The sequence below is a fragment of the Chelonus insularis genome, unplaced genomic scaffold, assembly GCF_013357705.1.
Source record: "Chelonus insularis isolate UGA/USDA-ARS -01 unplaced genomic scaffold, ASM1335770v1 contig_135_pilon, whole genome shotgun sequence".
Classification (NCBI taxonomy): Eukaryota; Metazoa; Arthropoda; class Insecta; order Hymenoptera; family Braconidae; genus Chelonus; species Chelonus insularis.
In genome coordinates, this window is record NW_023276376.1 from 942,465 (window position 1) to 966,871 (window position 24,407).

Consider the following 24,407-nt stretch of genomic DNA (forward strand, 5'->3'; position numbering starts at 1 on the left):
ATATAATATATTATTCTATATTATACCGTGTTTTATCAACTGTAATAACACAGTGAACAGAGAATCAAATAAACAGTAATAGTAAAATATTAACTTTTTCATATCTTTTAAATTATCGCTAATATAGTAACCCGAAAATCAAAGAACATAAAACTTTCGCATAATTATTGTTTATATAAGAATTAATGTATCATGTAGGCGATAATGAAATAGTTTTTATAAAAATAAAATAATTAATTGTTCTGTACTTACACAACGTTTTTGAGCAATTTATAATTAATTACCATTATTATATTGCATTATTATTATTGAGAAATAATTAAATATCAAAAGTATATAAACGAAAAGAAAAACCCAGATATTATGCAATTTTCAAATTGTAACCATGAGGAAAATTACTTTGTTTCTTTTGATGGCAGTCTGTGTAGTCGTTTTATTGGTAAAATATTTTTTCAATTATTTACGAGAGTATAAAAATCTTATTCGCATGAATTTATTTATTTATTAAATTAAATAATTATTACAATAAAATTCTCCATAATTAATTCGTTTTTGAAGATTTCATTTTTTTTTAACTTTTCATTCCTAGACTACAGAACCTTGTGAAGGAAAAAAGAACAATGATGTAGTTGAAGGAGAGCAAGTTGAAGAATCTGATGGTAATAAATCTGTGGGACGCGGAAAACATAATCGTGACAGAAGACCTGGTCTTGATGATGAACAACCTGGAAAAGGAGGTGAACAAGGAAATGGTAAAGGACATGGTCGTCGCAACCGTCAAAATGGCAAGGGCAAAAATAAGAACAAACCAAATGGAAGTTCAGAGTCTTCTGGATCAGAAGAATGATTCTGACGATAATAGCTGTTTCAAATAAAATAATTAATTTTGGACAACATTTAACATTTTGTGATAAAAAAATTAGTTCCATTAACTTACAATGTAAATTTAAAATGAAATTACTACAACAATAAAAATGAACGATTAACAATAACTCTATATATATTATTGTCTTTTTATTCACGAACAAATAAAGAGCTTGTAGATTTTTTATTTTAAACATTGAAATCTATAAAAATAGAAAAATTATCTCCAAGCAATGTTTATGCTATAAACAGAATTGAAAATCCCCAGTTACGTGATGGAGTTTCTATCATAATTGTTAAGAAATAAATATTAGTTGAACGATTAATTTTTATTAGCGTGTTATAAAAATGTCGTACATATGAAGGTAGTTTACAATTAAATAAATTATATACAATTAATAATAAGAGATACAATCATACGTGAAACTGGGACTGAGAAGATGAACTTCATGTTCAAAACTATAAATATAATATTTTATTATTTCAGTGTTAAAATATTGTAAAAATAATAATTGACTGAAAGTTTGAAGATTAAATAACATATGGCGTAAAAAAAGTAATAACTTCGATATTGGTGAAGAAAGTATCGGAGAAGCTGGTTATAGAGTATAGTGAGGTGAGTCTAAACATATTTATACTTACTGCAAATCCAAGATTTTTAAAGTATATTAAAATAACTCACATGAAGTGTGTTCAATATTTAATTTCCATACACAAATTGTAGAATTTTACACTCTAAAATGTGTAAAAAGTGACTACAAAATGCAATAGTTTGTATATAGAATTGTATCATTAAATACACTTAATGTGCATTCTTTTAATTCACTGAAATTTGCAGTGCTGATACGAATATATATTATAAAAATATGTAATTCGAATGATTATAATCGGTTTGAAATGTTATTATAAAAATAGCATCATTGGAAATTCTATGAAATTAAAGTTGTCTGCTCGAATTATCATCATTAATTACTCACATCGATTATAGACTACAACTAATGAAAACGAAATAAGCGTGCGGAAGCTGAAAATGTATATATATCACTATTAAAAGAAATAAATGAAATAGTTTGATAAAAATTTTATCGGTATGAAGTCGATCACGTTCTTACACGTAATTTTCATCGTTACTTTGGTGGTAAATATCAAATATCATAAAGTAATATGAATTAAATGGAATTGAAAAGTCAAAGTAAAAAATAAAAGATTAATCTAAAAAAAGACCTACAAAAAATTGATAAGTAATTGTGTATCAAAAGTCATTAAGATGTTTCTTATTGTTATCATTTGGTAGAATGGTGCATATTATGGAGGTGGACGTGGAGGAGGTGGATATGGTGGTGGTGGTAGTAGATACGGTGGCGGATACGGTGGAGGATATAGATCTGGTGGTTATGGATACAGAGGAGGAGGATCATCTTACGGCTTAGGATCTGCAGGTTTATTATTAGGTTCAGTTTATGGTGGAGGTTACGGAGGAGGTTATGGAGGAGGTTACATGGGTGGACCAGGCTATGTTGCTGCACCAGCCTATCCGGCAGGATATATGTTTGGATCAATGTACGGACCTCCGATGGGTTACGTAGGAGGACCAGCATATGGACCAAGTTATGGTTACGCAGGAACGGGAGGTATTTTAAAACCTCTAATAACTAATTACTTATCTTAAAGATATTATGATCATAAAAGAAGAGAAAATTCTTAATTGTATTGTAAATTCTTGTGTGTTATATTCATTCTGATGGATATAACTACACCCTATTTGATTCCAATTGTAGTCATTTAATTTATTGAAAAGAGGTGAAAAAGTTAATTAAATATAGTAACGTCATATTTAAAATGTTTGGCCAAAATGAAATAACACACTTGTATTTGCAGTGTATTGATAGATAGTTAATAAATTGAATATACTTTAAGGTGGCATGAATAGCGGTTATTATGGGGGTCAAACACGTAGTGGTGGTGGTGGTGGAAACTACGGAGGAGGTAATAGAGGATCATATGGCAATGAAGGATATGGGGGTCAAACACGTAGTGGTAGTGGTGGAACCTACGGAGGAGGTAATGGAGGATCATATGACCATGAAGGATACGGAGGTGGTACACGTAGTATGAGTGGAGGATACGGAGGTAGCAGTGGCATGGGTGGAGGACACGGAAGTGGCAGTGGTATAAGCGGTGACGGGCTTCATGGAGGTGGTATGAGCGGCAGTGGTCTCAGTGGAGGGCACGGAGGTGGTTCTGGTATGAGTGGCAGTGGTCTCAGTGGAGGAGGAACTGGCATGAGCGGGAGTGGTCTCAGTGGAGGGCACGGAGGTGGTTCTGGTATGAGCGGTAGTGGTCTCAGTGGAGGGCACGGAGGTGGTTCTGGTATGAGCGGTAGCGGGCTCAGTGGAGGGCACGGAGGTGGTTCTGGTATGAGTGGCAGTGGTCTCAGTGGAGGAGGAACTGGCATGAGCGGGAGTGGTCTCAGTGGAGGGCACGGAGGTGGTTCTGGTATGAGCGGTAGCGGGCTCAGTGGAGGGCACGGAGGTGGTTCTGGTATGAGCGGCAGTGGTCTTAGTGGAGGAGGAACTGGCATGAGCGGTAGTGGTCTCAGTGGAGGGCACGGAGGTGGTTCTGGTATGAGCGGTAGTGGTCTCAGTGGAGGGCACGGAGGTGGTTCTGGTATGAGCGGTAGCGGGCTCAGTGGAGGGCACGGAGGTGGTTCTGGTATGAGCGGCAGTGGTCTTAGTGGAGGAGGAACTGGCATGAGCGGGTAGTGGTCTCAGTGGAGGGCACGGAGGTGGTTCTGGTATGAGCGGTAGCGGGCTCAGTGGAGGGCACGGAGGTGGTTCTGGTATGAGCGGCAGTGGTCTTAGTGGAGGAGGAACTGGCATGAGCGGTAGTGGTCTCAGTGGAGGGCACGGAGGTGGTTCTGGCATGAGCGGCAGTGGTCTTAGTGGAGGAGGAACTGGCATGAGCGGTGACGGGCTTCATGGAGGTGGCACTGGTAGTGGTCTTAGTGGAGGTAATATTTTACTTCAGATTAGAAAATAACTTTATTGTCTTGATGGAAGTGGCCTCGGTGGCGGTCATTAAACATAGAATATATTTAAGCACGAAAAATATTATATTTTAGTGAACAAAAAAAATGAAATGACTTACTTTTTCAGGTAGTGGAAGTGGCCTAAGTGGAGGTAGTGGAGGTAGCGGACTGAGTGGAGGTAAAATTTTATAAATTAGCACTACTGAAGCATAAGAATATTCTAAGTAAAACATGATTAACTATTCAATACCAACAGCAGTGGTAGCAACTGTAGTATGACTGGAAGTGATTGCTTGAATTTAATGGCACCATGAATATTTTTATGTGCTCTAAACTTTATAAAAATAAAATTTAAAAAAAAATATTAATTTGAATATTTTACAGGTAATGGAAGCGGTATGGGTATCGGAGGTAAGAAGAATTAATGACTACCAATTACCAAACACAATCTCGCATTAAGTTTATATTAATTTATTCATCTTAATACTTACTTTTTTTTAGGTAGTGGAAGTGACTTGAGCGGAGGTAAATTTAAGAAATTATAAATGCTATTTAGTATAATAGAAACATTATGAACAGTAGCTTTGCTTAAAATAAATTTCCAATTTGATTTATTTTTTATAGAGTTTAATTTGAATAATCAACAAAGTTCTACGGAAATTATGCAGATTTGTTTGCTCGTTAATTGACATTTTCTATTTTCAGGAACCCCTTCTCATCATATGGGACGTTAACGATATCAAGAAGCTGAAAAAATAAAACATTTAAATTGATTATAAATAGAAAAATCACTAAAAATTCATATTTCATTAAAAATTCTTCTACCAATGGGACAACTACTGGTTATGATCAGTAAACAATTCGAAATACTTTGTTTCATTCAAGAATTCGTTAGTAATTGTAATTTCGGCACATGTGTTTATACAATTTATAATAAATATTATTCAAAAAAGGTACTATTTGTCATTCGACCCAAATGTAACATTTTAAAATAGTCGTTGTAACGTAAAATTCCAAAAAATAGGCTCCTATAATAACTGTATTTTGAAAAATGGATTTCTCAGAATAACTAATGCAAAAAAATTACTGCAAAAATTCTAAGAAACTATAATTCAAGATCTCTGAAGTAGAATTTTAGTTACTAATTAGAGTAAAACGTAATTATAAAAATAATAACTCTGACTTAGATAAAATTACTTTGTTGTTTCTTTATTGTTAATTATATACATTGACAAAAGATATTGAAAAGAAAAATATAGCATTTAAGTTAAAATCATATGTATATATAACAAAAAGTGATGATATAAAAAATAGTCTCTTTTCTATGATGAAACAAATAATTTTGGTTCTATTATTTGTAGTTTGTATAGTCACTATAGTGGTAAATATTATCAAAAATATTTTATTTTATCATTATTGTTAGAACAATATTTAACGAATTTTGATCAAATATCAATAATTACCTATCGGTAGACTGGTGTTCCATGCCATGGGGGCAGATATAGGGGATATGGAGGAGGATATGGGGGAGGGTATGGAGGAGGATATGGTTATGGCTATGGCGTTGCACCTCCCGTTTATTTGGTTTATGGGCCTCCTGTAAATTGGGGATATGGAGGTAAGATAATTATGTATGATGATTAACACCCAATTCCCTGTATCAAAACTTTGCTAATGTTGTTACAAATCATTTAATATTTTACAAAGTCCAAAAATGCTCTCAATATAGTCGTTGAGGTATTTAGCTTATTAATTACATTATATATTATTATTCTTTCTGTAATTAATAGAAGTATATATCATTTTCAAGATGCATAACATGTACGTTGATTACTATTGTAAAATGCATGACTCAAGGCTGAAATGTAATTATCAGATTGCACTAAATTATTTGAAATGATCTTAAATGCTGTTAATAGATGATTAAATATAAATAAATGGTTAATTATTTAGTTGAAACTTGTATATAAGTCAATCAACACATGAAATTGATCTCTTTTAAAATCATGAAAATGAAAACTGTATCTCTGTTTTTGATAATCTGTACAGCTGCTTTAGTGGTAAATATCTTAAAATAGTTACCTGTGATAAATATTTAGATTATTGTTAAATTCTTAGAATGGAACTCCATGCTTGACATTTGGACCATTATTGGAAATGATGATCAATAGAGCTCTAGGGTTTAGAAGATTTGGACCAGAACCTGGTGTGTGGTATGGTGGAGCTCCAATGATTCCTACCTATGGTAGTAAAATTAATTAATTCATGCGTTGTTTTTTTTCTGAATATTGAAATTAACAACAGATTATAATGAATTTATTTAAAATTTTTTGAAGGAGTAAATAGAGGATTTATTCCAGTAGGCAATGGTAATTGAAATTTTTTTCAAAACATTTTTGGGCTTTGTGTAAATTTAATTTATATGTGTTTTTTTTTTATTAAGTTCATGTTATTAATGTAATGATTTATTTATATTTCTAGGTGGTGGTGTTGAATATGGAGGTGAGTAAGATGTTTATTGAGAAAATTTTAAGCACCATGATAATATTGAGAGATAATTATTCTTCAATTGTCGTTGAGTGCATAATGTTATCATTGAAACATTTTTTCTAGTTTCAAGATAAATAAAAAGATTATTTCTTATATAACGTTTTTATCAAGATAATGATAAATACAAACTTGATCGTTTTCTCATAACGTTAAATAATTTAAAAAGATGTTTATTTAGCAAGGCAATCATATCAAAGGAGCTGTTTGTGGATTCGATAATAACTTATATCAATTTAAATTTATCATATTGTATATTTTATTATATTACATCATCTCGAAAAAACTCAGGTGTACATTAACTTATTTTTATAGGTGGTGGAGGTGGTGGTCCTGTATACCAAAATGGTACTTATTTTTTTATCTTAATAATAAAGAAAGATTAGAAGTTTACAACAATCATTTTACTATTAATGTTTATATGATATATTTCTTTCAGGGAATGGAGGCTATGGAACTGGTAACTATCAATATTTAATTTCAATTAATTCCATTAATGATTATAAGTAACTAATCAATTGAAATTTTAGGATATGGCCAGCCTAGCGGTGGAGGTGAAATAACTTGAATCAAATTAATTGTATTGTTCATTAAAATTATTTTTTCTAATTCTATTCTCTTATAAATATTTTTAACTTACATTTGAAGGTGGTACTGTCGAGAATGTTGAATATGGACGATTACGAAGAGTATAAACTGGAAATTAAAAAAAACGAATATTGAATGTTGAATTGAGTAAAACATTTAATTTACTTACAATTTAAATGCTACTACAAGTTATTTATAAAATTGAAATTCATTGTATTACATATAATCTACTGAAAAAATGGTTAATAATTAAAAATGAAAGTATTCACTTGTTATAGTGTTGAATTTTTTTTAAAGTAAAATGGCAGTATTAATTTTACTGTCGTAACACCTTATGTAACCCACTTTCCGAGTTCCATAAAATCACAGTTTAAAAAAATCTTATCATTAATTATATTCGCCAGGTAGAATTGTTATAAAAAAAAACATTGCTCAGAAGCCAGTGTATAAATGAGTGGAATAAAATAATAGAAAAGCCAGTAAATTTTTTTCTTTAACATGAAAACGAAAACGTTAATATTATCTCTCATAATTTGCGCATTCTTTTTCGTGGTAAGTAACACTGATGAAATTTCATTCCACTTTATTTTCAAAAATAATTCATCTTGTTATCCTAGTATACCCTAGTATGATACCCTAGTAGCTAGTCCTGACGTAAGAATTTCTATCAGAATTACGTACATCTGTTACATTCAATTTCTTGACAAAAATCTTATGACTGTCTACTTTAGAAAAACGGTAGATACATACGTAAATAACAATCTAAGGCTATCATACGTTAGTTTACCATCAGTCCTACGTTGATTTGGCTACTAGGGTACTGTTAAAGTAGTATGTATAAATGACTAGCATTGTACTTAAAATTATTCAACAGGCTGATGGATCTCGTTATATGAAAGATGAATATAGTGATGGATTGGAAAGAGAATCTGATAATGGAAACAGATTCGCGGTAAATCAAACACGAGATTTTAACAAAAGTCGTGCTGGCAAAATAAATGAGTCTGACAATGATGAAATAGATCTTCCTGAAAGTGACCCCCCTGAAAGAGATTTGAACGAAGATGATGATGATGGTCCTCCTGAACGGGGCCCTCCAGGAAGAGGTCCTCCAAGACGAGGTCCATCAGGAAGAGGTCCTCCAAGACGGGGTCCACCAGGCAGAGGTCCTCCTGGATTGGGTCCTCATAGACGAAGTCCTCCAAGAAGAGGACCACCTAGTTTTGACGAAGATGATTATGTCGATGATGATGAAGGCAGATTTGGTAATTATGGAAGAGGTCCACCAAACCGAGGTTCTCTCAGAAGAGGACGACCTAGTTTTGATGACAATGATGATAATAATAGAAATAAAAATTATGGAAATGGTCTTCCTAGAAGAGATCATTCTGGTTATGATAATTCTGAAAATGGTATAGACTTGAAATGATCATATCAATTTATAAAATTGAACTGAATGGTTATTTTTACAGATGGAAGAAACAATGGAGACGAAAATGAACAAATACGGAGGGGATCAATTGGACGTAATAATTAAAAAAAATATTTTTAAAATCAACGATAATAAAGAGAACAATTCACAACAATAAAATTTAGTATTTCTAAATAAATATTCATATTATTTTATTAACATTGTTCACGATAAGAATAAATTGTATAAAGAAAAAGTATATAAAATACTTTAAGAATATGGCAAATATAATATAAAATGGCATAAAATTATTTTTAATTTTTCCTGCGTGACAAGAGCGAAATTATAAGATACAAATAGTATTTTTTAAACTGTCACGTGGACTTAATCGTACATATAAAGCAGAATGAAGAAAAAATTAGTTATTCTAACTCGATACTGTTGATTATTCAACAACTATGAGAAGAATTACATTGACACTCTTAGTTGTCATTTGTGTGACTACTTTTGCGGTAAATAAAAAAATTATTTTCAATCAATTGACAAATATAAATCGAGAAGATCAATTTTTTTTGATAAATTATTTTTATGTATTATTGTAATAAAATTTTTTAATTATAATTATTAGATTGGTCTACCTTGTCATGGAACATATGGAGGAGGTGGTGGAACTGCTCCGGGTTATTATTCTGCCCCATCAGGAGGTGGAGGATATTCTGGGGGGAGTGGATATCCAAGTGGTGGTGCTCCATCAGGAGGTGGTGGTGGTGGAGGATTCATGGGCACAATGACAGGGATGGCTGAAAATTTGATGCAATATACTAAAAAAATGAAGGGATAAAAATAAAAAGATGCATTGATATTATGAATCATATTTGTAATTCCTTAATTTGTTAATATACTTTATAAATAGTTAAAAATTGAATATTATATTGAAGCTAAAGCTGATTTTGATTATTCGGTAAAAAAATATTATATAATGTATTTTAGAAAATAATTATGTTGTTTGAAATATATGAGCTTGATAAAAATTATTTTTTAATAACTCTTTTCATTATTCCAATTCCTTGAAATTATTTTTATATAATGTGTTATTTAAAATCTAAGTGAAGTTCGTCAGGACGTAACATAATGTATACTTCTAATCTATTCATATAATTAATAAGAATCTCTGAGATCAGATAAAAAAATTTTTTGAATCAATTTTGAAAAATTGAGGAAGTCATTAAAAATAATTTCTTAACATAATAATTCAGATTAATTATTTAAAATTAAAAATATTTATATGAATCCGTCATAAGAAAATGAAATAACTCAATTAACATTCAATTTTCTGAAAAATGTTTGACGTATTTTTAGTTTAATTGCAGATATGATGACTATTACTAAGATTTATCGCTTTTTTCTGAGAATTAAATGCAAACACATAATTTCTAATTTATCACGAAAATAATTTAATTAATTATTACGTGATAATATACTACGACGAGATAAGATATTATCAATTCAATAAGAATTAACAAATTCAAAAAATTACCCGATAGTATAAATTATGTTATAGAATTGCTATATAAAGCATTGTAAAACTAAAAAAAGTATATTTCATAAACATGAAAGGATTCGTTATTGCCTTGTTAGTTGCAGCTTGTGCTGTCACCTTGGTGGTAAATATAATACATTTTATTGTTTTTGTTCTCATTTACTTGATTCATAATTATTTCTTACTTACATACAATGATTCAACTGAAATAAACATTTAAGGCTGGCCAAGATCCAATGTCTTCAATACCTGAACCTGCTAAAGATATGCCAAACATGGCTGCATCAGGTGCATCTATGGATCCAGGAGTAGGTATGGACCAAGCTAAGTCAATACCAGGAGGTGATATGGCAACTGGAATGGCTGGTCAAGCTTCATCTATGTCTGGAAAGAAGAGAAGAAGCGTGGATACAATGTTTGAAGGTAATTTTGATGAAAACGCCGATTATATTTCTGCATGCAAAGGAAAAAAGGGGTAGACATGGATGTAAAAATGTAAGATAATAATTTTGTTACATATATATGTATATATTATTTATCTGTACATAGATATTACTTTTTTTCTACTAATTAATCTTTTTTAATATTTTTGAAAATTTTTCAGATGGTTCAATTTTTTAATTCAAAGGAAAGGAAAAACACTATGATGATTATAACTTAAACTTTCAATGTAAAGTTAATATATTCTTATTTTTACTTTGGTGTATGGTAAATTAGTATTATTATCATGTATCAAAGAAATAAAAGTGTAAAATGCAAATTAATAGATACGTCTCATTTTAACCTTATTACAGTGTGTAAGTTTCTGAAAAAAATCAACACGAATAATAATATTTAAAAAAATTAAAAAAACTTCAGTGTTTATTTCACTGAATTCCAATATATTTTTTCAAATGTATCCTATTATATATATTTATTCTTGTAGTCTGTTCATGGATATTTTTTAGTATTTTAGCAAGTCGTTCTTTTCATCATATCAGTTATATTTATTCTTTCTGATTAATTTTTTTATGTTATACATAAACCAACGACTTAAGTATATACAAGTTTTATTTCTTTTAAATGGGCCTATGTATTTAGGAGGTTCGAACGTTTCTATAATTAAATTGGGAATCAAATTCATTCAATGAAATTTTGAAAAAATATTCATTAGTATGATTGAAAATAGTTTGGTAATTTTGAAAATAATTTTACAGCACAGTTTTTTAATTAACAATTGAAGTAAGCCAGGCACATAGAAGTTTGGCACAGTTGGGCCGATCTAGAATAATTTTTAAACAAAACACAGTATTTACTGTAATTGAATTTCTAAACACGTTTGTTTTCTCTGGTGACATACAATTTTTGCAAAACAGCCATTTTGTGTTGTCAAAACAAGTGCCTCTGGTATTGATAGGAATAATTATTTGTGATTGACAGTCAAATAAAATGGGAACTATTTTATCGACTCACTCAACGACGACCATTGCCATCGTGTATGGGAGTGACGTTTAACGTGAACGTTAAATGTGGTGTAACAGTTTGATTGCAACCTCTAAATTTTCAAGAATAATGTAAATGAATAATATAAAGTAAGAAAAAATCATCAAGATGGCAAAAAACATCTGTCCAAGAAGAGGCCTGTTCGTCATCGAGGGCGAGGTCAGCCTCTTGATGACAGCAATGCGTCGTGGTGTCCGATGGTCTTCTCATTCACACCAGGTTTATTTATCAAGCAACTCATTAACCATATTTACCATTATTTTTTAAAATTATGTTGGAAAATAAAATCTAATTTTTGTTGCTGTATTTTGAATTCTGAATATTATTTATTTATATTGTGGAAATTTAGGTTATAATGTTTATCATCAACAACCCTCAAATATTTATCCTAAAGACTGTACCGAATGACACATAATTAATGAAGACATAATTTAATTATTTATTATGCTCTCTTTTCGTTATTATTTTACATTATTGTTAGTATTTGAGAATTATATTTTATTAATTATTGAAATTAGGTCGAAACACAAATTTCTTTTAAAATTAGTTGTAAATTATTTTAATGATTTGTATTTATTCGAATTATACTAGATAGCTTTATCATGATTATATTGCTAGGATGAGGACCAGGACATCCTAATGAAAGGCCTTTCAACATTGAAAGAAACACTGAGTGATGCACAGAGTCTTTCACAACTGGAACCTGGTGTATTTCTCGCTCCATTTTTAGAAATAATTCGTTCAGAAGAAACCACAGGTCCTGTCACAAGTTTGGCTTTAGTTGCTGTGAATAAAATGATTTCTTATGGTTTAATAGGTAAATTAATTATTACTTGCTATTTTCAAGAGTATTTTTAAAAGAGTTGTCAACATTTTTTAATTCCTACTGCAATAAATATATAATAATGAATTAATTAATTCATTTATTAACAACTTTTAGATGCAGAACATCCTACAATCGGATCATGTGTCGAAGCTATAGCAGATGCAGTAACTCATGCAAGATTTGTCGGGACAGACGCTTCTGGTGATGGTGTAGTTTTAATGAGAATTATCCAAGTTCTACGAGCATTAGTGTTATCTCATGTTGGAGACCATCTTTCTGATGAAAGTATATGTGAAATTATGCTCAGTTGTTTTCGAATCTGCTTTGAAACTAGACTCAGCGAACTGTTGAGAAGGAATGCTGAACATTGTCTTCGAGATATGGTCCATCATCTCTTTGTAAAGCTCCCGCAATTTGCTGATGACACCCGAGTGCTACCAAATATGAAGAAAATGCGTGCAAATGGTATTGAAAATAATTCCCGACCTAAAAGTAAAAAGTTAAAAAATTATTCAAAGCAAAAAATCAAACCGAATAATGATGACCTGGATGAAAATGAGACCAAAGAACTTCTTAGTCCAATAGAACGTGTTCGAGGTAATCATTTATCAACAACTCCTATCACTCCAGCTGGGAATATTGTAGATATGCAAGGATCTTTAGATCAAGGAACACCAGATAAAATTGAAGAATCTGAAAAATCCGAAGAGAAAAGTAAAAATGATCAAGGAGGTGAATCAGGAAAAGAAGAGAAGTTATCAGAAAAAATTACAGAACAGGAAAATGAATCTACAGTTGAAGGAAATTCAATACATAGCTCTCTCAAAGAAGGAGAAGAGTCTAAAAGTGAACAACAAAAAGATGATTCACAAAATTTTCCGGAAAGCAATATTAATAATGTAAATATAGAAAAAAAATCAGAAGATTCTAATACAGCTAAAGAAAATAATTTACAAGATGAAGGAAAGTCTGAAAGTGTTGAAAAAGTTATGGATGAGAAATCTGGTGAAGCTGTAGAAATTAAAGTATCCATCACTCAAGAAAAGAAAAATGACGGTGAAAAGAATCTTGATCAGATACAATCTCCTACAGGAAGTGTTGAAGATTTATCTGTTGACGAAACCTCAGGCGTCAATCAAAAAACGCCAAAAATTACAATAGACCCTGAGCAAGTAGAAGAATATGTAAATCAGCAAGGAGTTCGATTTACTCCACTTACCCAGCTATCTCCTTATGGTGCTCTTTGTATTAGAGAAGTATTCCGTTTTCTTGTGTCTCTTTGTAATCCATATGATAAACAGAGTACTGAAGTAATCATCCATCTAGGATTGAGCCTTCTACAAGTAGTTTTGGAAATCGCTGCTGATGTTTTAGCTAACTTTCCATCACTTTTATCTCTTGTTAAAGATGAGTTGTCAAGAAATTTAATTATTTTATTAAGTACTGAAAGACTTTCTATTCTTGCTGCAGATCTTCAAGTTGCTTTTTTACTTTTTGAATCACAACGAGAACATCTCAAATTTCAATTAGAACATTACATTCTTAAATTAATAGAAATAATTGATTCAGAATCCAATAAAATTTCTTATGAACAACGAGAATTAGCTTTAGAAGCAATCACAAGACTTTGGAAAATTCCTGGATTACCTGCAGAGTTGTACATCAATTATGATTGTGGTCTTTATTCATCGAATTTATATGAAGAACTGATGAAGTTGCTGTCAAAAAATGCTTCTGCTCTAATGGGAAGCATGTACAGCATTCAATTTATCTCTTTAGATGCCATAATTATATTAGTTGCAGAAATTGAAGCCAGATGTAAAGGTTACGCTAATTACTGTAAGCCTTCAAGACATTCTGCATCACCAGTTTTGCCTACAGTTCAAGAATTAAAACTTGCCAAAACCAATAAACGATGGCTGGCAATGGGTGCTGAAAAATTTAATGAACATCCAAGACAAGGTATTGCAAAATTAGCGGAACATGGTCTTATTGGAAAACCCGGCGAACAAGATCCAGAAAAAATAGCTAAATTGCTGCGAGAGAATCCTATGCTAGATAAATTAGCGATTGCTGAATACATAAGTCGAAAAGAAAATACAAATATTCTAAATTGTTTTGTTAAGAGTTTAGAATTACATAATATGAGAGTGGATCAAGCTTTAAGGTTCTATTTAGAGTCGTTCAGACTTCCTGGTGAAGCTCCATTAATTTCTCACTTGTTGGAAAAATTTGCAGAACATTGGCATGATAGTAATGGAAGGCCTTTTGCTTCAGCCGATGCAGCATTTACATTAGCTTATGCTGTGATTTTGTTGAATGTTGATCAACATAATAGAGAAGCAAAACGTCAAAATAATCCGATGACTGCAGAACAATTTAAGAAAAATCTAAAAGCTTGCAACGGAGGAGCAGATTTTGATCAGGATATGTTGGATGAAATTTATAATTCAATAAAGAATGAAGAGATTGTCATGCCTGCAGAGCAAACGGGTTTAGTAAAAGAAAATTATTTGTGGAAAGTTCTATTAAGAAGAGGAGCAAGTCAAGAAAGTATTTATGTTAAAGTAGGGGATGCCGGTAAATTTATTGACAAAGAACTTGCAGAAAAAGCTTGGGCACCAATCATTAGTGCTCTATGTAGAGCTTATGATAAAGCTCCTAACCGAGCTCTTCAACGACGCATTGCTAATACTTTTCTTAACTGTGCAGCAATAAGTGTTCATTATGGGATGTACAGTGATTTAGATACCTTGATCGTCTCTTTGTGTAAATTTACGGGTTTAGCAACTGGTGGAGAACCAGATCAAGTAGTACTTCATTTTGGCGGAAGTGGTAGATGTCAATTAGCAACACGAACGCTTTTTAAGATTATTCATCTTCATGGGGATGGGATTAGAGGATCGTGGAAGAATATCATTGATTGTATGCAAACTTTATTTAAGGCTAGATTACTTCCAAAAGATGTCACTGATGGAGAAGATTTTTTGGATCCATCTGGAAAAGTCTCATTAATAAAAGAACCAACAACTCCCAAACAGCCTGTTCAAAATCAAGGTATATTATTGAGTCTATATTCTTACATTGCCTTGGAACCGAGAATTCCTCATCCTGCTGAAGCCACGGCTAAAAAACGTGCAATAGATTGCATTGTAAGCTGTTGTCTTAAACAGATTACGGAAGAGAGCAAGTTCTTTCAAGAAGATTCATTAAGATGTTTGGTAAATGCTTTAGTCTCTGTAAAACCTGTCGATGAAGAAATTTCAGTCTTTCTTTTAGAATTGCTCTTAGAGATAACCATTCATAATAGAGATCGAGTTATGTGTATTTGGCAATTGGTTTTAGCTCACATGGATGTGTTGTTAACTATAGCAGCAAGAGAAAACCATCCTTATCTTTTAGAGCGTGTTGCTGTCGGTATGTTGAGACTTGCAATTCGTTTACTTCGAGGTGAAGAATTTGCCGGAGCTGTATTACTTCCATTGACACCATTAACTCATTTGCCTTCAGCAACGACAGCACCTCTAGCACGTCAAATTGGTTTTGGTCTCGTTGAACTTTTAAAGACTGGAGCAGCAAATATTCACAGCTCTGAAGATTGGAAAGTAGTTTTTAATCTATTGGAATGTGCTGGAGCAGGTGCATTAATTCCAAAACAGCAAAACAATGTAGTTCTTGAGGAATCATCTCCAAGATCATCAGTTTTAGACCAAAGACCAATTTCACCAGTTCCTGAATGGGTTTTAGTATCTCCAACTGGTACTGAAGCACCACTTCCAGTTGCTGCCGATACAATTGTATTAGATAAAGATCTATTACCCCATGATCCGGTGGCTTTAGTTAAATGTTGTGAAAGTTTAACATTTTTAGTGAGAGATGTTGCTCATATCACACCATTTAATTTTGAACTTTGTATCCAGTGTATTAAAACTTTTGCTGAAGCAGTTCTTCAAACGCCTACAAAGAGAATAAAGCTGAGTCCAAATGCTCTAGAAACTCCTGGATATCAACAGTGTCCTATTCAGTTATTAAAACTCATGCATACTTTGCATTCAAGAACTGCACAGATTTTTCGATGGTGGGCTGAAGAAGGTGGTACCACAGAATCTGTCAGTTTATGGCCACATGCATGGAGACCACTTCTTCAAGGTATTGCACGCCTGTGTTGTGATTCTCGCAGAGCAGTTCGTACTACAGCAATTACTTATTTACAAAGTACGCTTCTTGCTCATGATTTAAGTCAATTATCAGCTGTAGAGTGGTCTCAATGTTTGGAACAGGTGCTTTTTCCTCTTCTAGCACAACTTTTGGGCCCAATTGCAGTTCACGATTCAGTTGGCGTTGAAGAAACGCGAGTGAGAGCAGCCATGTTACTTTCTAAAGTGTTTCTCCATCATCTGACACCATTATTAACTCTACCAGGATTTTTACCTCTCTGGTTAACTGTCCTTGATCTTCTACGAGCTTACATGCATGCAGATAATAGTGAATTATTATTCGAAGCAATTCCTGAATCTTTAAAAAATATGCTATTGGTAATGTCATCAACCGGAGTTTTAACGCCTACCTCAAATCTCTGGGAACCAACTTGGAGGACGATAAACAATTTCTTACCAAATTTGAAGAATGAATTGTTTCCAGAACCAGCTCCTGAGACTCTCAAAACACCTCCAATTGCTCCAGTTATTTCCTTAGCTGAACAAGAGCAACCTTCATTTGATGGGTCTATTAAAATTCAGCCGGATATGGTTAAGAAAGTACATGAAGATATTGCTCAATTGCCTTTAGATACTTCTGCCAACATTCCTATACTTCTTCCGGCAATGAATGTTGTTGAACAAGAACAAAAAATTGAATACCTCAGAAATCAATCGCCTCCTACAATTTTATCAATGAATGAAGATCAATGTACATTCTCTAAGCCTGTTGTCATTCAACCTGAAAACCGTGTTATTTCCACACACATTAGTGATATCAAAGAACAACAGCAAATGATAAATTTATTAAGTCAACCTCCTCCAAGTGTTTCTAATCCGGTTGCTGTTCAGCCCTCAGCTCAATCTTTCGATTTTTATCGACCAGAAAACATAGTTAATAATGTAGAAGATGAAAAAATAGTTAAACGGCCTGAAACTGGATCTAGTGATGTAAACAATGGAAATGAGGCACAGAAAAGTTTTTTGGAAGCTCAATTTAGCCCGAGTAAACATCAAGTACAGGTGAATATATTTTCAGATTAATTAAATTATATTTATTAAATATGAATCGTAGATAATAATTTTGATTGATAAAATTTAGGCGACAGATAAATCCTCATCGATTGTTACTACAACTATTTTTAATTCTGCCGCGTATTTTACTGAAGATCCTGCGACAGACCGATTATTCATCGTCACTAATCCTTGACGACTGTACATTTCATATAAAAGTGTATATTAGATATTAAATATATTGTATAATATAAATAACAATTGATCATTCGATCATTTAATATACTAATTGTGTTACCACACTGGGAAAATTCTGAGTGAGAAAAGTAATTATAAATTTATTATGTAGAATAAATAATATCATTATCATTTTTATTGTTATTATTGTAGAATTTTTGGCTTGTATATTTTGCGTATGATATACATTATCAGTGTATAACATTATTATTATTAAAATTCTATAAAATTATATAAATATTTTTTTAAATTGTTTCCAATGCCTTTGCTATGAAAAATAGTTTACAGCAGTTAATGCTAAACTACAATATAAATAGCTAAATGAGAAATGTTAGTTAAACATCATTGAATAATTCTTTGGCATATATTTTCTGTAAGTAATTATTACATAAATATTACATTATATAATACGTTCAAGTAGATCATATATTCTTATCTTAGTTCATGATAAGTATTTTATGGTAATCAATTCATTCTAAATTTTATTTACGTTCCTTACATTAAAGAATGAATTTAAAAAATATGCAAAATTTATACAGAATTTACCAGCGGGTTGAACCAAAATTTATACATATCAAATATTCCCGCGGAGAGTATAAAATACATTTCAAACAATACCAGTTTCAGTATTTCATCATTATTGTCCTTAATCAGTCTACAAAGTAGATATTTTTCATTGCATATTTTTTCTTTATCTTTACAGAATTATTAAAATACTTTTTCAGCTATACCAAGTGATAATTATCATTTTGAATATAATTCCAAAACTATGTATAAACTGTTCAAATCCTTCATAGAGTTAAAAAGCCGATTATGACAAGTACAAAAATATCCTTTGAACATTACATGATACAATTGAAATAATTATTTGTTGATTATTAATTAAATATTTGCTTAATGTTGAAATTTTCATGTACTTAAATAGCACAGACATAGCAGACATTCTACCACAAGAGTTGCCGCGTTTCTCTAAACATAGCAACTCTTTAAATAGAAGCTGGTAGACTAACGAGCTAAACTTTTAGTTTAACTCCCCCTATTTTTCACCCTTTTCTAAATCTTACATATTCAACCGTGAACATCAAGTATTTTTTTCTCAATCATAATAACAAAGATTAATAACATTTATAAGAATAATGATGATAAAACGATACATTTGAAAATTTGTTTTTATTTTTTGAATTAGTTAAAGTTATTTAAAATTACTGATCACGTCGACAATAATACCCAAGAGTTTTACACTTTTCGCAAAGATGTTGTGGATGAACTTTGCTTTGATCCGATACATCAAGACCATCAGGTTTCTCTAAAGGTCTCTAAAAAAAATCAACAAAATTATTTAAGTAAATTTTTATTAAGATTCTTATTTATTTGTTTTAATTAATAATGAGTGGTATTAATGATGCAAAACATGCATGAAATAAACTCGGCTGGAATTGTCACTTACGTAACGGAGTAAGGAGTTGAACGCGTGAGACGGGGATGTCGATGTTGATGACCCCAGACTCACCTGTTTGTGAGGATAAACATTAATATGGCACTTAATGCATTCTTGGCCCATGTTGGCCCAACTGTTGCCGGACATCCACTTCCGTTTACACTTTGAACATTTGTACTCTCCAAAACATCGCTTTTTTCCTTGATAAGGAGTTAATCCTTCTCCTTTTGGTCTAGCCTAAAATTATTTATGATGTTTGATAAATTATACATGTATAACCTCAAAAATTCCAAAAGACATTATTATTTTTAATTACAGTGGAAACTCGACTAACCGGACGTTTACGCTTTGACATTTCTAAATATGTAGACGTGACATGTATATCAGAGCAGAATTAACAATTGTTAATTAACTACAATCGAACTCCTCTAATTTTTACGTTTTGAGGCAACTTTTTTTATGAATAAAAATGATGGGGTTAAAAATTAGAGGATTTCGACTGTAAAACAATAACGAAACGCGTGGGGCAGCGACCCCGCGGGGTCCAAGCGGGGTAATTCCAGTTTCGACATGTGCATGTTTGAATAAATTCTGTAAAGAGTTAATTTTTGACTAACATAAATAAATTATATTTACGAATTTTAATAATTATTAAAACTTATCATATTCAGAGTATTCGTCATTCTATACTTGTGATAAAAGATACAGACAATGTTTGTTGTTTCAATTAACGCTTAATTGAGCAGTCGTAGTCGGACGTTGATGACAGTTGATAAACGCAAACATTCCAAAGCACGCGTATCATTCGCCTGATGCAAAGTAGATGTGAAAGATAGAATAAGCGAAAGCGAGTAACTCAATGAGCAGAGGCACTCAAAACCCCAAGACCCCAACATGTGTGATACATTTTACTTAGCTAAAACTTGCGCACGTTCTTCAGGACCTACGTCATTCCTACGCGAACAGTTCTCCTAACTAATCGACAAGCCAGATCATTTACAGGCGGGTGGTCAAGCTATTTTTATTGTAAAAATTGAAGTTCTTCATCAGATCACTTTTTAAAAACTTCATAGTACTAATTGTTTTTTTTTGTTTTCTTATAAATTATTTTAATATATTTTTTTTTTCTCTTCGTAAATAAACGATTCATATAATTTCCGAGAAAACTAACATGATTATTATTCTTGTAAAAACCAATTTTTAATTCAATTTCAATAAAATCTATCAACCAAAAGAATGATCTGGGATGAATTTCACAATCTAAAATTATTTAAGGTAGTCAGATGATTCTGAAAATAACAAGCGATTCAGGGGCATTCAGACAAAATATATACGTAGTTTTATCAACGTCATACCAAGGTCAACGTACCTGTGGACAATCTTTGATATAGTGACCCTTTTTAAAACACAAATGACAGAGATACGTTGACGGTGGTCTTTTGGTAGGTTTTCTGTCAAGTAATCCAAGCTCATTAAAATGTTCTGCAAGGTCACCAATGCTGTCGACTAAACTGCTTCCCAATGGAATGGATCCAGGACTCAGTGAATTTTTTTGCATGTAAGTTTGATGCGTTGAAGCAGTAGGAAAGTTACCCCATATTGTTGGTAATAATTTACTCTGCAACAATTGTTCATAATTCTATTAATATTTGTGATATTTTTGTTTTTTAAATAAATCTATTTTTAAAATTATACATAAAACTGTTATTGTGGATTGATATATTGGTTTTTTAGGCATCATAACTTCTTCCAATTGGAAAGATGATCAAAGCCACTATTAAAATCTTCAAAATGATGAAAATCTCAATCTAAAGTACCTGATCAGAGTGCTGAGTTGGATTTTGATCAGCAATTGCAAGATAAACCCAATTAAGAAGACGAGGAGGATAATGCTGTTGTTGAAGTGTATTTTGGTGGTTGCCAATGTTGAGTGAATTATCTTGAATCTGTAGATGCTGGAGAGGACGTGGATGACAAGCTGCCATGTTTTTTTTTAAACACAAAAATACTAAGCACAAACTTTACTCCTAGTTTTTAACTAAATTTTTTAGGATGAAGAAAAATTGATGAGACATTGAAGAGAGCATGATCTCGATGTTTAAATGAGAATTAACACTCTTATGATGAAAATAAATGCTCTCTCCCCAACTCGGCTCACTTGTAGAGCCGAGTATTAGTCTCTATAACTCACAGGGTTTCTGTTAACACGCTGTTCGTCTGCTGAGATCAACTGTGCCCACTGTGGTACACTGGTACACACGTGCCTGCCATCCTGCCCTCCACTGCACTCTTCGTATATTCTCGGATATGTTCTTGTATACATAGTAAAATAAGTGCGGGAGAATAAACTCAGCTGAAAATGATTACTTCTTGGATCAAGCAACATACTAACGTCTTTGAATATTTTCACTCATAAATTAATTATTTTATTGTTGAAAAGTTTCTATGTATTATTTGAGATTGTTGGTATTCTCAAGATAGTATTTCTTATAAAAAATCATACTGGTTTTAGGTTTAATTATACTAATTAATTATTTAATATTAATATTTTCAAATAAGGAAATATCTTTTTCATTTCAACGTAGTACATTTAAGTGAAATAGTATGAAAAATACCGATTTTTTGTCGCTCATATATAAGTTTCTTTGACACTCCTACACTCTTAGAATATTCTAAGTTGATAAGAGTGCTTTTCTGTTGCCCATTAAAGTCTTAAGTGGGGATGAAACATATGTTCTTCGTCTTTGCATGTTTTCAATGAATAAAAAAACATGTGAAAAAAATAGAGCAAATTAATTGACATTTACTCGCCAATAATATAAAATGTTAATACAATATTAAGATGGTTTAATAAATCATTGATTTTATGTGGAAAAATTTGAATGACTTTTCAAGATAATTTTTCTAAAACAAAATAAATATTCTACAAGTTAATGACAATTGAATCAATATTTTGATTAAAGATAATCTTTTGGAATGTAAAATAACTAAGATTTAGGATTATTTCAAAGAAGAAATACGAGGGAAAAGTTAAATTCATAAACAGGAAATTGTTTGCTTTTTCTATAAATATAATTCAATGAATCGATATCTCTATTCTAAAAAAATTAAGTATTTAACAAACAAAATTTCATAGATTAAAAATATCTCAAAAAAATTATAAATACTTTGTTTTCACCAAGACTTGCGTTGAGTCATTTATCAGAATATCTGGTTGGATAACTTAGAAGAGTATTCAGAACTGTACTTAATTCATTAAATATTTTTTGAAGACGAAATTTCTCTGAAGTAGTTAACATCTAGTATTATGAAATAGAATCCAATAAATTTTTCATCAGCATTATAATATAATAAAAAGGTTTAGTAACAATTTGCAATATCATAATTAAAATTTAACATACTTAAAATATGATATATGTTGATGTATTCTTTTTAATTTAATTTTCATTTGATTCATTTTTTTTCCTTCATTGATTGAAGTTCGATAAATTAATTAATCATTCAGATCCATTTATATAAATGAATGGAAAGCTTTTCAAGTCAGTAAGGCAGTGAAGTATAATAAGCACATGATAGTATCGTGAATATGCTGAAGATGACGCCAATGCCTGATACATTTCTGTGATGCATAAAGTAGAATTGGAATACTATATTTTGCATGGTTTATTATGTGTTATTTTAGTCTGAAAAATCGAATAGGCTAAAAGCTTATCAGTATAAAAACTCGCAACAACTACAGCGAAGTTCTGCATTATGTGCCAATGCCTGCGATAATGTATCAAAAAACAAGATACAAGTTTAAATGTAGAAAGCCATTGAAAGTTATCCAGCAAACCTGTTTTATATTTTCTCTTCTAATATTCTGATCAATACGAAGTGTTGTTTAGAAACATTCAGGGTTGCCATCGGTCATATACCAAGATATTTACATTTCTTGGATTAATAAATTGTAAAAGAAACTTTTGTTGTACGTTAATTCAAAACTTAGATAGAAAATTATTGCTTTCGAAATATTAATACAGTTAATTTATAATATATAATCTAGAATATGACAACTGTCAAATTCTTAAAAGTTTTTTTTAATTTACCTTCTCGTCAGATTCATTCATCAAACATTCGGTAAATAACGTAATTATTGTATTTCAGAATTATAATTATGAAATTTTAATAATTTTTTTTTTTGCAAGGAATGAAGCTGTTATTATCAGTGGAAAACAAATTGCACAGGAAATAAAGAATGATTTGAAAGGCGTCGTAGATTCATGGATAGCATCAGGTAAAAAAAGACCAAGATTAGTAGCTATTTTAGTTGGAAATGATCCTGCAAGTGAAGTTTACGTTGGTAGAAAAGTTAAAGCTGCTACATCTGTTGGTATTCATGCTGAGACCATTTATCTAAATGAAAATATTAAACAGGAAGATTTAATTCAAAGGATTCAAAATCTTAATAAAGATCCAGATGTCGATGGAATTTTGGTTCAGTTGCCATTACCCAAAGGATTCAACGAAAAGGAAGCTTGTCATACAGTGTTACCGCATAAAGATGTGGATGGATTCCATTCAGAAAATTTAGGCAAACTTAGTACTGATAGTGAAGGTTTCGTTCCAGCAACTGCTTTGGCAGTTAGAGAATTGATACTGAGATCTGGAGTCAAAACTATGGGTCGAAATGCTGTTGTTATTGGTAGATCTAAACATGTAGGTCTTCCAACTGCTTTACTGCTTCATGCCAATGGGAAAGGTAATTTTTGTAAATATTTACTTGTTGAAATCTACCTAGCGACGAAATGTATATAATATTTATTATTTTGAATTATAGGTGATACGAGAGCTTTAGATATGACTACAACTATTTGCCATATTCATACGCCTCGAGAGGAGTTGATTAAATTTTCCAGGCTCGCTGATGTTTTAGTTTCTGCGACTGGAGTTCCTGGACTTGTAACTAAAGACATGATTAAGCCAGGAGCTTGTGTAATTGATGTTGGAATTACCCGAGTTGATACTCCTGATGGTAAAACCAAGATTGTTGGAGATGTTGATTATGAGCAGGTTAAACAAGTTGCAGGATTTATTACTCCTGTTCCTGGAGGTGTTGGTCCTATGACTGTTGCAATGTTAATGAAAAATACCTTTTGGGCTGCTGAGAAAAATTATCAAATGAAAAACAGTTTATAAATATGAAAGATATCTAACTTTATAATTTTATACAAAAACGTTTATTACCTACCATATA

General features: G+C 31.5%; 9 protein-coding genes across 11 annotated transcripts; 8 read left to right on the top strand and 1 right to left on the bottom strand.

The window, feature by feature from the left end:
• Window positions 1-382: 382 nt before the first annotated feature.
• Window positions 383-974, top strand: LOC118074494 (uncharacterized). The gene is made up of 2 exons (XM_035095734.1): window positions 383-439; window positions 590-974. The coding sequence occupies exons 1-2, from the start codon at window positions 386-388 to the stop codon at window positions 845-847; spliced, it is 312 nt and encodes a 103-aa protein (XP_034951625.1). The 5' UTR covers window positions 383-385; the 3' UTR covers window positions 848-974.
• Window positions 975-1,917: 943 nt separating this feature from the next.
• Window positions 1,918-3,626, top strand: LOC118074433 (loricrin). The gene is made up of 4 exons (XM_035095645.1): window positions 1,918-2,002; window positions 2,159-2,495; window positions 2,782-3,102; window positions 3,274-3,626. The coding sequence occupies exons 1-4, from the start codon at window positions 1,955-1,957 to the stop codon at window positions 3,624-3,626; spliced, it is 1,059 nt and encodes a 352-aa protein (XP_034951536.1). The 5' UTR covers window positions 1,918-1,954.
• Window positions 3,627-3,660: 34 nt separating this feature from the next.
• LOC118074434 (acanthoscurrin-1-like) lies at window positions 3,661-4,797 on the top strand. The gene is made up of 5 exons (XM_035095646.1): window positions 3,661-3,874; window positions 4,020-4,070; window positions 4,277-4,303; window positions 4,394-4,417; window positions 4,598-4,797. Exons 1-5 carry the CDS (start codon window positions 3,661-3,663, stop codon window positions 4,624-4,626), a joined length of 345 nt encoding a protein of 114 aa, XP_034951537.1. The 3' UTR covers window positions 4,627-4,797.
• Window positions 4,798-5,898: 1,101 nt separating this feature from the next.
• On the top strand, window positions 5,899-7,241 carry LOC118074435 (ATP-dependent RNA helicase DBP2). Its single transcript, XM_035095648.1, has 8 exons — window positions 5,899-5,952; window positions 6,011-6,137; window positions 6,229-6,261; window positions 6,374-6,394; window positions 6,755-6,787; window positions 6,879-6,899; window positions 6,970-6,993; window positions 7,088-7,241. The coding sequence occupies exons 1-8, from the start codon at window positions 5,899-5,901 to the stop codon at window positions 7,132-7,134; spliced, it is 360 nt and encodes a 119-aa protein (XP_034951539.1). The 3' UTR covers window positions 7,135-7,241.
• Window positions 7,242-7,497: 256 nt separating this feature from the next.
• Window positions 7,498-9,453, top strand: LOC118074391 (RNA-binding motif protein, X chromosome-like). Its single transcript, XM_035095563.1, has 4 exons — window positions 7,498-7,579; window positions 7,902-8,439; window positions 8,500-8,950; window positions 9,067-9,453. The coding sequence occupies exons 1-3, from the start codon at window positions 7,526-7,528 to the stop codon at window positions 8,562-8,564; spliced, it is 657 nt and encodes a 218-aa protein (XP_034951454.1). The 5' UTR covers window positions 7,498-7,525; the 3' UTR covers window positions 8,565-8,950; window positions 9,067-9,453.
• A 539-nt stretch (window positions 9,454-9,992) lies between these two features.
• LOC118074392 (uncharacterized) lies at window positions 9,993-10,731 on the top strand. 2 transcript variants are annotated; one of them, XM_035095564.1, is made up of 3 exons: window positions 9,993-10,102; window positions 10,200-10,473; window positions 10,583-10,731. In XM_035095564.1, the coding sequence occupies exons 1-2, from the start codon at window positions 10,049-10,051 to the stop codon at window positions 10,455-10,457; spliced, it is 312 nt and encodes a 103-aa protein (XP_034951455.1). In that variant the 5' UTR covers window positions 9,993-10,048; the 3' UTR covers window positions 10,458-10,473; window positions 10,583-10,731. The 2 variants fall into 2 exon arrangements, with proteins under 2 accessions (XP_034951455.1, XP_034951456.1); XM_035095565.1 differs by having other exon boundaries at window positions 10,200-10,401.
• Window positions 10,732-11,440: 709 nt separating this feature from the next.
• Window positions 11,441-17,937, top strand: garz (Sec7 domain-containing protein garz). Its single transcript, XM_035096002.1, has 4 exons — window positions 11,441-11,679; window positions 12,079-12,277; window positions 12,401-17,505; window positions 17,585-17,937. The coding sequence occupies exons 1-4, from the start codon at window positions 11,569-11,571 to the stop codon at window positions 17,690-17,692; spliced, it is 5,523 nt and encodes a 1,840-aa protein (XP_034951893.1). The 5' UTR covers window positions 11,441-11,568; the 3' UTR covers window positions 17,693-17,937.
• A 146-nt stretch (window positions 17,938-18,083) lies between these two features.
• On the bottom strand, window positions 18,084-21,435 carry LOC118074621 (zinc finger CCHC domain-containing protein 24-like). Of its 2 annotated transcripts, none has more exons than XM_035096003.1 (4): window positions 20,989-21,435; window positions 20,541-20,789; window positions 19,181-19,408; window positions 18,084-19,049 (listed from the first exon to the last, which is right to left on the bottom strand). In XM_035096003.1, the coding sequence occupies exons 1-4, from the start codon at window positions 21,154-21,156 to the stop codon at window positions 18,936-18,938; spliced, it is 759 nt and encodes a 252-aa protein (XP_034951894.1). In that variant the 5' UTR covers window positions 21,157-21,435; the 3' UTR covers window positions 18,084-18,935. The 2 variants fall into 2 exon arrangements, with proteins under 2 accessions (XP_034951894.1, XP_034951895.1); XM_035096004.1 differs by having other exon boundaries at window positions 18,909-19,049; window positions 19,244-19,408.
• Window positions 21,436-22,727: 1,292 nt separating this feature from the next.
• Window positions 22,728-24,384, top strand: Nmdmc (NAD-dependent methylenetetrahydrofolate dehydrogenase). The gene is made up of 3 exons (XM_035095822.1): window positions 22,728-23,290; window positions 23,359-23,912; window positions 23,991-24,384. Exons 1-3 carry the CDS (start codon window positions 23,220-23,222, stop codon window positions 24,347-24,349), a joined length of 984 nt encoding a protein of 327 aa, XP_034951713.1. The 5' UTR covers window positions 22,728-23,219; the 3' UTR covers window positions 24,350-24,384.
• Window positions 24,385-24,407: the final 23 nt, after the last annotated feature.

What these genes read in the sequence shown, in the direction of transcription:
- Nmdmc (XM_035095822.1), top strand. Translation starts at nt 23,220, where the DNA reads ATGACAACTGTCAAATTCTTAAAAGTTTTTTTTAATTTACCTTCTCGT. An exon ending in ATTCATTCATCAAACATTCG is followed by an intron (nt 23,291 to 23,358) that starts GTAAATAACGTA and finishes TTTTTTTGCAAG; the next exon opens with GAATGAAGCTGTTATTATCA. An exon ending in GCTTCATGCCAATGGGAAAG is followed by an intron (nt 23,913 to 23,990) that starts GTAATTTTTGTA and finishes TTTGAATTATAG; the next exon opens with GTGATACGAGAGCTTTAGAT.
- LOC118074621 (XM_035096003.1), bottom strand. Translation starts at nt 21,156, where the DNA reads ATGGCAGCTTGTCATCCACGTCCTCTCCAGCATCTACAGATTCAAGAT. An exon ending in ATATCAAAGATTGTCCACAG is followed by an intron (nt 19,409 to 20,540) that starts GTACGTTGACCT and finishes AAATAATTTTAG; the next exon opens with GCTAGACCAAAAGGAGAAGG. An exon ending in TCAACTCCTTACTCCGTTAC is followed by an intron (nt 19,050 to 19,180) that starts GTAAGTGACAAT and finishes GATTTTTTTTAG; the next exon opens with AGACCTTTAGAGAAACCTGA.
- garz (XM_035096002.1), top strand. Translation starts at nt 11,569, where the DNA reads ATGGCAAAAAACATCTGTCCAAGAAGAGGCCTGTTCGTCATCGAGGGC. An exon ending in GGTCTTCTCATTCACACCAG is followed by an intron (nt 11,680 to 12,078) that starts GTTTATTTATCA and finishes TTATATTGCTAG; the next exon opens with GATGAGGACCAGGACATCCT. An exon ending in GATTTCTTATGGTTTAATAG is followed by an intron (nt 12,278 to 12,400) that starts GTAAATTAATTA and finishes AACAACTTTTAG; the next exon opens with ATGCAGAACATCCTACAATC.
- LOC118074392 (XM_035095564.1), top strand. Translation starts at nt 10,049, where the DNA reads ATGAAAGGATTCGTTATTGCCTTGTTAGTTGCAGCTTGTGCTGTCACC. An exon ending in CTTGTGCTGTCACCTTGGTG is followed by an intron (nt 10,103 to 10,199) that starts GTAAATATAATA and finishes TAAACATTTAAG; the next exon opens with GCTGGCCAAGATCCAATGTC.
- LOC118074434 (XM_035095646.1), top strand. Translation starts at nt 3,661, where the DNA reads ATGAGCGGTAGCGGGCTCAGTGGAGGGCACGGAGGTGGTTCTGGTATG. An exon ending in AGGTAGCGGACTGAGTGGAG is followed by an intron (nt 4,071 to 4,276) that starts GTAAAATTTTAT and finishes AATATTTTACAG; the next exon opens with GTAATGGAAGCGGTATGGGT. An exon ending in TGGAAGTGACTTGAGCGGAG is followed by an intron (nt 4,418 to 4,597) that starts GTAAATTTAAGA and finishes TTCTATTTTCAG; the next exon opens with GAACCCCTTCTCATCATATG.
- LOC118074494 (XM_035095734.1), top strand. Translation starts at nt 386, where the DNA reads ATGAGGAAAATTACTTTGTTTCTTTTGATGGCAGTCTGTGTAGTCGTT. An exon ending in TCTGTGTAGTCGTTTTATTG is followed by an intron (nt 440 to 589) that starts GTAAAATATTTT and finishes TTTCATTCCTAG; the next exon opens with ACTACAGAACCTTGTGAAGG.
- LOC118074391 (XM_035095563.1), top strand. Translation starts at nt 7,526, where the DNA reads ATGAAAACGAAAACGTTAATATTATCTCTCATAATTTGCGCATTCTTT. An exon ending in TTTGCGCATTCTTTTTCGTG is followed by an intron (nt 7,580 to 7,901) that starts GTAAGTAACACT and finishes ATTATTCAACAG; the next exon opens with GCTGATGGATCTCGTTATAT. An exon ending in TTATGATAATTCTGAAAATG is followed by an intron (nt 8,440 to 8,499) that starts GTATAGACTTGA and finishes TTATTTTTACAG; the next exon opens with ATGGAAGAAACAATGGAGAC.
- LOC118074433 (XM_035095645.1), top strand. Translation starts at nt 1,955, where the DNA reads ATGAAGTCGATCACGTTCTTACACGTAATTTTCATCGTTACTTTGGTG. An exon ending in TGGTTACGCAGGAACGGGAG is followed by an intron (nt 2,496 to 2,781) that starts GTATTTTAAAAC and finishes ATATACTTTAAG; the next exon opens with GTGGCATGAATAGCGGTTAT. An exon ending in CAGTGGAGGGCACGGAGGTG is followed by an intron (nt 3,103 to 3,273) that starts GTTCTGGTATGA and finishes GGCACGGAGGTG; the next exon opens with GTTCTGGTATGAGTGGCAGT.
- LOC118074435 (XM_035095648.1), top strand. Translation starts at nt 5,899, where the DNA reads ATGAAAATGAAAACTGTATCTCTGTTTTTGATAATCTGTACAGCTGCT. An exon ending in TGGTCCTGTATACCAAAATG is followed by an intron (nt 6,788 to 6,878) that starts GTACTTATTTTT and finishes TATTTCTTTCAG; the next exon opens with GGAATGGAGGCTATGGAACT. An exon ending in GAATGGAGGCTATGGAACTG is followed by an intron (nt 6,900 to 6,969) that starts GTAACTATCAAT and finishes TTGAAATTTTAG; the next exon opens with GATATGGCCAGCCTAGCGGT.